Source organism: Amphimedon queenslandica, unplaced genomic scaffold (genome assembly GCF_000090795.2).
Source record: "Amphimedon queenslandica unplaced genomic scaffold, v1.1 AMPQUscaffold_13342, whole genome shotgun sequence".
Lineage (NCBI taxonomy): Eukaryota > Metazoa > Porifera > Demospongiae > Haplosclerida > Niphatidae > Amphimedon > Amphimedon queenslandica.
The window spans coordinates 41366-52279 of record NW_003546422.1 but is presented as its reverse complement, the minus strand read 5'-3'; the positions used below and the strand labels follow the sequence as shown (position 1 = coordinate 52279).

Sequence of the window (10914 nt, the reverse complement as noted above, 5' to 3'; positions counted from 1 at the left end):
TGACAAAAAAGAGAAGAAAAAGGGACTAGTACTCCACGCAATAGGTAGCAGCAAAGAGGGCAAAGGGGGCTAAAGTTCCCCCCCCCATATCTTCAAACAGAAGGGTTGAGCCTCCTAAAACATCTCTGCATCCTTAACTGATATAATTTTTTAGTAAAACTATGCCTGCAGCAGTATTAATTTTTTTCAATTTCAATTTTTAATCAAAGAAACACAAGGCAAACACTTTAAAATGTAACAATAAAATTTAGCAGCCATTCTCTGTATAAGACCACATCCCCTTTAATGACTCAAAGCCCCAGACCATAAATAAATTGATCTGCAGTTTATGTTCATTGCTAACACCAACTAGCAATTTGATGACCCGACTATTCAGTGCCATTTGCCCCCCTATCTAATACCGAATTTACCAAATTTTTTGCACTCCCAGTGTCAAAATGCATGGGCAAAATTCTGAACCCATGAAGTGAATACTAAGTCTAATTACCTTCAAAATTAATAATGGCTTGGTTAATGAAATAATAATTATGAATAGGCATGCAAGACTGAGAAGGACATATGTCATCATACCGGTTCAATAAAAACAATACACCAAATGCAAACTATAGCAAAGTAAAACTTTTAAACGCAAAAATGATGCATGTCAGTTAATTGCAGACAAGTCCCTTAATTAAAATAGTAAGAAATCCCACAATTGCATTTTTAAAAAGGAGTTAATACTGTTTTTGTTGTGACATTGTTAGTAGCAGTTCCAGAGTAGTTGCAACAGCTAAATCAATGGGATCCATTAAACCTCGTTGAACATATTTTGGTATTGTAGTCCGAGCATGATCCAAACCAAGTTTTTCCAACAACCAGCTAATGTGAGGATTAATTTGACCACTTGCCCAAGTAGATTTGCCCATTAATAAAATATGTGGCTCTACATCCCAGCGAATACTTACAAAATTTCTCATGTTCTCATTAGATAGTTCCCTCCCTTGAATTTGAGTGCCACAAAATGGAGGTCCTAAGCAAAAATGTGATAATAAAAGGCAGTACAGTGGAACCTCAAAATGCAGACACCATTGGAACCACCCCAAAGTGTCCTGATTATAGGGGTGTCCTTAACTCAGGGGTTTTTAAAACAATAACATATTAATAAACTAACACATGAACTCCAGTGCTGTTGCTATGATGAAGAACTCTTATTGTCGCAGTCACCCTAGCAACAGGGTGAACAGAGAAACAGGATATGAACTAGAAATTCCTTGCAAGTATCGCTCGTATGGCTTAGAAACATTCTCGCAGAAGTTTGAAAGATATTCTTCAAGCCATTATTCAGCATGGCCTCATTACTTTAGTAAAATTATTACATTAATTAGTAAAACTCCACCCTGGGGTGTGGCTAATGTCCACATTATGGGGTCTTTTCTAATGGCCAGCATGCAGTTGGGGACCTAGAAAGTGGCCGCATTACAGAAAAACAAGGTGTCCTTAACTGAGGGGTTCGCTAATACAGTGTCCTATGGCTTTTTGTCCAGGACCAGCAGCAACTGTCTGCATTATCACAATGTCCATATCTTAGGGGGTCCGCATTTTGTGGTTCCACTGTAATGCATTGTAAATTACCATAAAATACATTAGGTTAGGATATACTTGCGGCTGCAACTTTATGAGGTAATGAAACTATTCAATAAAATACAAGTGAAACAAGTAGAGCATTGCTATGAGTTAGGTGCTCCATTCATCATCTATTCTTTAGTAGCTTTAGTGGAGCTATTTACAATTAGCAACTCATTTTTTATATATTAGCTTCTTGTATGGAACTGGACCTCTGAGCTTTAAGGAAGGCGAGAGTTTCAAGGTGCTGCAAGACAGCAGTCCTAAATCAAACTTATCAAAGCATCTCTAAAGGGACCAAGGGTCAGCACCAAAATACTTACCAACACTGCAGTAGTGTTCTTTGCTTCAATACTAAGTTGATTTTTTCTAAAATAGCATCTGCAATTGCTAGTTGCCAGAAAAATAGTATATAAGTGCAGCCGCAAATATATCCCAACATATGGTGCATGATTTCAAACTTACGAAATGAAATCTTTTGCTCCTCCAAATGATCAACGTAACCTTTGAATAGGTCATGAAGAAACAAGTAATTTTCTACTGCAGTTGTCACAGCAATGCTCTCAGAAAATGATGAAAAGACACTGCACTCTACAGTACACAAAGGTTTTTCAACAGAGTTTACACACTTTAACAAAGTGTCTAACGAAGGCCAGAAATGATCATTTATCATAGTCACATTTAAGGCTGGAAATCCAATAACCTGTTGTATAGTAAGTTTTTGGCTCTGCTTTAGAAACAGTTTTCCATGTCCTGAAGTATCTTTACTTGAATGTATATAATGATGTATGCAAGCAAAATGTAACCACTCTGCAATTTCTTTATGAGATATAGGAGGAATTCCACCACGACCAACTGAAACACGATATATTGCAGCCAATTCAGATTTTGTTGAGATATTTTGGCCAAGGAATATTTTGCATGATTGACTGCATATTCGTGCCAAAACATCAGATTTGCGTACTTCATTTAGCTCTCCTAAGCCAGGAATAGCTATAGTAGAAAATTGGCCACCAAGAAAGTTGATGTTTAATGTTGCCCACTCAGTTTCACGAAATGAAGTACCGTGAAAACATACAAGACAAAAGTTGTCTCCACTAATGTCAATCTTGCCTCCTAATGATACATTACAATCATGACTGTCCAAATTTGTTAACCCCTTCAAAAATGCAGTATTTCCAAACTTGACAGCCCACATCCAGTGATGGTATTCCATAAATGGGCTATCTAAAATTAAAACATAATTATAAACAACAATTTTGATTATAGGGTTCAATATTTATTACTTAATTATTGATATAATAATTGTTGAATATCAACTTCACAACCAAGGAAACACTTCGTAATCAAGTAAACAATTACGTACTATGGTCATAATTATTAAAGTATTTACAATGTAATTGCATTCAAAAAAACTTAATAAATATCAACAAAAAAAGGGTTGCTTTAAAATGATATTCATTGCTCATGACTTATTAATACATGCTTTCACTCAATATTGAAGCTATATGAAAAAATAAATTTATTTGGAAACAATATCAAAAATTTACACTTATCATTACTTTTCAATATTTCAATTTACATGCATCTTAGTAAAGTGAAAAAGTACTACTAGAAAAACCAAACTTAACTTTGCTTCGTCAAAATCAAAAAGTAAAGGTGTAGAAAGTCATACAAAATAAAATAATGAGCATTATTTAGACATACAGTACAAAAAATTTGTTATAAACAGAGTAAGGCTGTACACTACCCTGCAGCGGCCATGGAGTAAAGTATTGTTGAGCACTGAAACATTCCAAAGATGCTTCTCTCGGCTCACTCAGTTATTTGAGTTTACATGTGTTGCCACTATCTACTTCTAAGAGTTGTCAAGCAGCCATTTGTTACAGACCATGTGCAATACTATTGTCACATTGCACATGGACCATTGAACTACCCGTTTGCAAAAGCGTAACTGAGAATAAACTACATGCAACTTTTTGGTTTGCACTGCATACAAGTAAGCTTGTTTGTCTAATACAGACAAACACTGCGCTTTGCAATAACTATAATAATTATGTCTTACCTATGTTACTTTTTTCAGCACGCTTTTGATCTTCCTGATAAGCTGCAAAGGCAGTTGATGCTGCAGTTCCAGGAGGAAGCATCAATCCAATCGTTCTCTCACTCCTCTTTTTTTGCTGCATAACAAAATCATACATTCTTTGAGCAATACCAAAAGCAGCTGCAGCAGTTGAACGATGCATTGCTAATTGAAAAGCAGTCCATTTTAACTTAGCACTAATTTGAATGCCCACAGAAGACTGCTGAGCAACATCACTTTGAGAAACATCATTCCATACATCACAAGCTTCAGCACAAATGTCAACAATTCTTAATAGCAATATGTGTGCACTCATGTAGTCTATGTGACCCTGAAGGACACCCAGATTGATAAGAATATTATGCTCTGGAACAGTGTCTTCTTGACTAGACACCAGTACTAAAAAGAATGTCATATGTTAAATACAATAATTTGATGTAGTAGGAACTTTTATAACACAAAAAAATATTAACAATCAAAACACTTTTACCATTTAGCTGTAACATTTTCATTGTTAAATCACCAGCAACAACTCCTCCCTCAGCTGTAAAATCAATTTCTTCAATTCCGCCATTGCACATCAACAAAATAAGTTTATTTTGGTGAACATCAGCATGACCAATTCCATGTACATGTGAAAACAGTATGCTATAGTTACGAAAAAGTATAACAAAATTTTAAATATGTATGGTCACAGTAGGACTATGCAAAACAGAAACAAAAGCAAATATTTTTTAACAGAATAGTTTTAGAGATTTTATTAGGACAAAGCAACTACATATATGTGGATAAAACATATAATAACCAAAAAGAGGGTTTAACAAGTATAAAAGAGCACTAAAGTGCCAACAGTCGCAGCACTCTGGTGTTTGGTTAAAATAAATGCATAAAAGTGAGAGTAACACTCAGTGAAAGTTCTGACACAAACGCGAGGCACCTACTGTGCTTGGACTTGCCACAGTTGCTCTTGAATTTATGCACTACTGACAGAAATAAATCATGGCCTTCATCTCTATCATGCAGCATGCATGAAGATTCAAAGACTAACAATATTCATTGCTTTTAATAGAGCATGATCTGCACCAACTCAAGTCAAACGAGCTAAAAAACTAGAACCTATACCTATTATGTTGGCACAGATACTGTAATTCTATTTACTGAAGGCATCGTGCAAAAGACAGCAAACAATAAAATTATGTAATAAGAGATAAAATGCAAGCATCTGAGATGGCATGTAAAATTGCCAATTATTAATAAAGTCGTGGCTTCTTCACCAATAAAAATGGCCTTATCATGACATGTGACTAATAAAGCTTAAGTTTTCTTCTTACAAGTGGCTTATGATAAGTAATATGACACAATACAATACATTTAAAAGAGTTAAGAGAGTCTAGTACTGCTATCGTACTACACTTCTGCCTCAATCCTTCACAAAGTTGGACGGCCATGATCAAGTTCGGAGCATAAGTTGCTACCAAGGAAGAGTTAAGCCCAACATACACTATGCAACATTTGTTGCAAACAAAATGTTGCAACTTTTTGCATTCAACACAGTTTATACAGGAGTCAATGGAGTTTGCAACATGTTGCATGAAATAGAACCGTTCCTACTTCAGGCAACACGTTACGAGCTCCATTCAATCCTGTAAAACTGTGTTGCATGCAACAAGCTGCAACATTTTGTTTGCAACAGTATGTTGGGCTTAAGAAATTCCACACATATTAATCCATGAGAAGATAGCAGCAATCTTCTATATAATGGTTTTGTCCATCTCAAGAATGTCAGCACAATTGCTGTATTCTTTTTAATTTTCTCCCTTACTTGGCAAGCTTCTTCTTCCTAGAGTTGCTCTTTAAACTTTTTACCTGACAAATGAAGGCATGGACAAGCTTTAGTAAAAATCTATAAGTCTAAAGGACTCAGGTATTCAATTTATAAAGCTTTTTAAAAAAATCCAATTAATAATTCATGATGACACACAACCAAAGTACTTAATGCGTACCTACATGTACCTGGTAAGTCCCATGCAACTTTAGCAAGTTGACTGCACCGCTGCTGTAACATGTCTCCAATGAAGGTGTGGCTTCATTAAGCCATTGTCAACCCAAACACACAGTAATATTGGCTTAAGTGGTGAAAAAAGCTATAGTTTGTTCGACTTTTAATTAGTTTAGCTTACATTTGTTAGGAGCATACAAACCTTTATTCAGTCCCTGATGTACAGCTGCAGAAAAGAGCATCGAAAAGAGCATCGTGTAAACTCAAATGTTTGGGTTATCATACCTTTTTAAAAAAGTCAAATGGAGCAATTTCTTACACATTATTGGAAAGATAAGGTTTGTTGTATCATCTTACTTCTCATGCTACTTTTAAACCACAAAAAGATACATTTATACCGACTACATTTGGCACATTGTAGGCTTTTTCTGCCTTAGAAAAGATAAGTCACTCATTTTCCCTGAAGGAAAGAGTTTTCATGAAATCCTGTGTTGATAATAAAACTCAACAGGATTTCACAAAAAAGCAGTGTTAAGTCAAAAGTCAAGTTTAAGTAAACACACACTCAGACAAGACAACTGCTTTACCCTCGTTTCAGGCCTCTGTGTGGCTCAGGCAATAAGGAAAGATGGACAAGTCTAAGACAAAAAATGATAGTCCTAAACCTCTCCATAGCAATTCGATCATAAATTACCAGAACTTTGTACCACAGCATTGCCATTGATTATATTCTGCTCAATAAGCATTCAATGCCAAAGGAAAAAAGGAAATTGCTACAAATCTTCATACACATCGACATAAGTAAAACCAAAACAAATAAAACTAACCATAATGTTGCTAACAAAGCAATACTTAATGTAGGATGTGGTCACAAAATGGGGATAAATGGAGGGTATTGTACATCTGTTGCTGCAACAAGAAACAGCAATATAGAACACATTACACTTGGTTTCAACAAAGCATCACTCGCAAAAGCACTATGACCACTAGCAGAAATAGCTGATTTCCTCTCTAAAGAAAAAAACTTGTTCTTCCAGTTTTACATAACATTTAACATAACATTCCTAATAAATGTCTCAAAATAGAAAGACACTGACTCTAAATAACAAGCATTTAAAGCGAAAATTGAGCGATTACATGATCCACCATGAGAGCTTCCTGTTGCTCAACTATACAATGTCAAGAGTAGATCCCCAGCGAGTAGCAACATCTACTTTAAGTTTTGAGTAACTAAGGATACCTTTCTCCTCTTGTACTTCTCTACAATCTCTGGTTTTCTTCCAGCAAAGAGTAAAAGCACCCATTACCACTTTTATTACACAATCTACTCGACTATGTGTCAGACCTCCCCTGATTGCTAAGCCTAAGTTGAGTCCAAAAGAATTCAAATGTTTCCATCTAAGTGGAGCACGAGCTCATCTGATGTTCGAACCGTTGTCAACTGTTATGCAAACATGCTTAGTAATATCTAAATTCCAATAAATGAGAGCTTTATTCAGGAACTCCATTATAACTTCTCCTGTGCAAATACGGCAAATATTGTATTTGCTTTGAATATCCCAATTGCTTTCCACATAATGGACAATAAAACTGATGTAAAGATCTAGAGCTCTCGAAGTCCATAAATCAGTGGTGCTAGCAAAGTGTGTAACTTTATTTAACAATTTTTGCTCAATTTTCTTTAGAGCCTCACAATAGATAATGGAATAGCATTTCAAGTGAAGTAGTTGTAATTAGGAACCTCATACTTGGAAATGAATTCACGTAGCATCTTATTTAGTCCTGGTTCCACAACAACACTAAGGGGATACATATCTTTTCCCGAAAAGTAAGTTACGGACTTGGTCAATCTCTTGCATTCTTGTGTCTAGCTTCCTGCTTTTTTGAGCGCTTCTTTGATTGATTATGAACCTTTTTTTGTTGGTGTCTCTGCTTTTGTTTTAGGTTTCACCTCCAGGTATTGCTCTGGGTGCTGATTTTTGAGATGAAAGTAGAGGTTGCTTGTGTATTGCTGTATTTGGCTGATACTGAGACCCAGCATAGACAGCACACTGTGTTTTCACTATCACTTGCCTTTCCATTCTCATCTAGCTTCAACACAAGTACTTCCACACTTTACCTTTGGTATTCCACTACTCAGTTAGCCTGATTTCCTCAACTTCGGTGACCTATGTGTCTGTAGCAACGGAAGCTACTTATACTTAAAACTTACATGCGGTCAGTATACTAGGTCAGGATAATATAGTAATACATGGCATACTGAGCAATTCAATATTATTGTTATAACTAAAAATAGGCAATACTACATGCCACCACTTTGTGCCGTAAGGTATTACCACCATGATACTGCAATATTGCCCTGGCTACTCTTGGGCATTGCTATGGCAATAAGCACATGCCCATACTAGTCTAGTTAATGATAGATCACTTTGTGCATTTAATGCCAAGAAAGTGCCAGTATGCATTATCAGATAGACCCCTTAAGTAAGAATTAGTTTGTGATGCTATATTTGTGTACCAATAAAAGAAAAATTTCAAAATATTTCAATCCACCATTTTTTACATCAAAATGCCCATTGCTTGTGCCACAATCGACAAGAGAAGCACAATACGAGGTATTATTCCTTTTGCACAGACCAAGAAAGAAAAGTAAAGTGGATTGCTGCCATCAAAAGAGATAAATGGCACCCCAGCAAGTATTCTAAAGTCTGTACTGACCATTTCAAGTATGGTAGGTAACCATTACTATTATTGTTCAGTTAGTTTTAATGTTTTAATGTGTCAAACAGGTAAACTATTTGTATTCCTAACTCATCCACATTATGCATCATCATTATTTACCTACCAAACAAGTAGTAATACCAAGTCAACAGAGGATTATTACTGGAGAGCTGTTAAGTGAAGCAAACAGGTTAATGAGAAAAAAATGTATTACTCCCCAGGTTACTAGTTTGCTTCAGGATGATATGCCTACTGTCCTTACCCAAACGACAGCTAATGATACTTTGTCTCAAGCTAAAGATGTACTACTGAGGCTGATTCAGCTCTCATTGATGGAGCATGTGATGTGGACCAATTGACAAGTGACTTCACTGCAAGCAACAATGAAGAAGAGGTATCACCTGCATTACTTTTGACAGGAGGATAACGATGAATTACCAATAGTGATGGAATCAAACGAAGAATTTCAATCACTTGATTTGATCGGTGATGACAACAATAATAACAGAACTGCTTTAACCCTGCAAAATAGTTGTAATGCAGAGGACATGGCAAGTACAATGACATTGCAAAAAGGAGATAATGATGAATTGCCAATAGCTGTGGAATCAAATGGAGAATTTCAATCACTTGACGACAGTACTGCTTGAGCATTATCAGGTGATGGAGCGGTATCAAGCACATTGATGTTGATGGAATCAAAAAAGGTACTTCAATAACTTGACAACAGTACTGCATTAACATCGTCAAAAAAAGATGGCATTGCTGACATTGATAATGAAGGATAAGATCTGGAATTGGAGACTGAATGCATTGCTAGATATGAAAATGAATTGACTGCAAAGGAGTTAGAAATAGGCGAACTGCAGGTCGAAAAAAAAAAGGTTCATCTAAGAGAATACCTATTTAATGGAACATTTACAAATGATGCAAGTCCAATTAAATCTGTCTTATCATCTCTTTTTCAAGCAGCATACAAAAAAAGAAAAAATCAGTGAAGTTATCCTCCAGAACAATGATACCAAAACCTGTTTTTACACAGGTCATCCTACACATGAATTGTTTGTGTGTATTTTTAAGCTAATTCAGCCAATAATGAAGACAAATTTCAGAGTTAAATTGTTCTCAATTATTAAATGAATTCCTTCTTGTTTTGATGAGACTTCGATTGGGTACCAGAAGGCTTCATACAACTAAAGGTAGAGTGAGTGGCATCTTCCATAAATGATGGATGTTCTGAGTGATGAACTAAAGTGCCTAATATCACGGCCTGATGATGAGAAACTTCATCAGTGCATGCCCCAGTGCTTCTAAAAGTACTGCTCAAGTGTGACATGTACTATAGACCTGCTTTAAAATATTTATTTAGATGCCAGCTGGATTTAGCTCTCAGGCAGCCTCATACAGTAACTTTAAGAAGCAAAACACTGTTAAGGTACTAATTGGGATTAAACCAACTGGGTCCATATTGTTCATATATCACAAGCTTGGGGTGGGCATATTTCCGATAGGGCAATAACAGCAAAGTCAGGGTTTTTAGATTTTCTCGTCTACTGATTCCACCCTTGACAAGGAAAAAAGCTTAATTGCCAGCACTGGAAGTTTAGAAAGCTCGTTAATTATCTCATGTCAGATTTTATGTGGAAATAGTAATTGGGCAATTAAGGAAGATATGCAAGATATTGCAGAACAGGTTACCAAATTGTTTAATTCAATGTCCTTCGGACAAATGTAAACTTAATTGTACAATTGATAAAACTTTAGTAGCTACTGCTGCATTAACTACCGTCTATCCAGAAATTTTTGCTGCAATTAAATTTTTACTCCATGCTTAATTTGCAAAAATAAAATATCATACAAATTAAGTTTTGTTAAAAACTTTACAAAGTAAAATTTTCCTTTTCGTATGATATAAATAACATAACGGTATTTATACCACGTGTTTCAACTTTCAAGCAAGTGTCTATAGAAAGAATATGTCTATTCTTCAGTACTACAAGCCTGTCTCTAAGGGATACAATGACGTTCCTGATCCTCGTGGCTCTTTATCTATATCTGTGCCTTCCTCTGCTATAGCAGCTGCCAACAAAGAAGTGCTGGAAATGAAAGTGGATAAGGCCAAGAAACGGCGATCTAAACGTGGCCATTACTTTAGTTATACTGCTAAACAGAGGGCTGAAATAGGAAAATATGCTTCTCTAAATGGAACCCAAGCTGCAAAAATAAAGTACAGTAGAGAGTTGCAGATTACTATTGAGAGCACAGTAAGGAAGTTCAAAAAATTGTATAAGGTGGAGTTGGCAAAGAGTAGGATCAACATAAACAGCTTACCTGTGACTGAATTAAGCTTGAAGAAACGAGGAAGGCCATTGTTGTTAGGAGATCGTTTAGATGAAATGGTGAAACGTTATATTGCTGATACTAGGAAAGTTGGTGGTACAATTGGCATTGATACAGTTCGTGCTGGAGCTAGAGGAATATTGCTGAACCTTGATCAAAGTAAACTAGC

The 10914-nt window shown here is 35.9% G+C and overlaps 1 protein-coding gene and 1 long non-coding RNA gene across 2 annotated transcripts in view; both read right to left on the bottom strand.

Annotated features, from left to right (window-relative positions):
- Nucleotides 1-569: 569 nt before the first annotated feature.
- Nucleotides 570-10914, bottom strand: part of LOC100631492 (uncharacterized protein KIAA1109-like) — a 41124-nt gene continuing 30779 nt past the window's right edge. Inside the window, exons 3-6 of the mRNA XM_003387499.3 lie at nt 4176-4333; nt 3668-4084; nt 2068-2829; nt 570-1009 (exon numbers count right to left, since the gene is read on the bottom strand). Of these exons, the coding sequence (XP_003387547.3) occupies nt 714-1009; nt 2068-2829; nt 3668-4084; nt 4176-4333 (1633 nt within the window). The 3' untranslated portion in view covers nt 570-713. The remainder of the gene's footprint in view (nt 1010-2067; nt 2830-3667; nt 4085-4175; nt 4334-10914) is intronic.
- LOC109582961 (uncharacterized) lies at nt 5508-10895 on the bottom strand. The gene is made up of 2 exons (XR_002185296.1): nt 5866-10895; nt 5508-5811 (listed from the first exon to the last, which is right to left on the bottom strand). It is a non-coding gene; the product is annotated as an uncharacterized LOC109582961 (long non-coding RNA).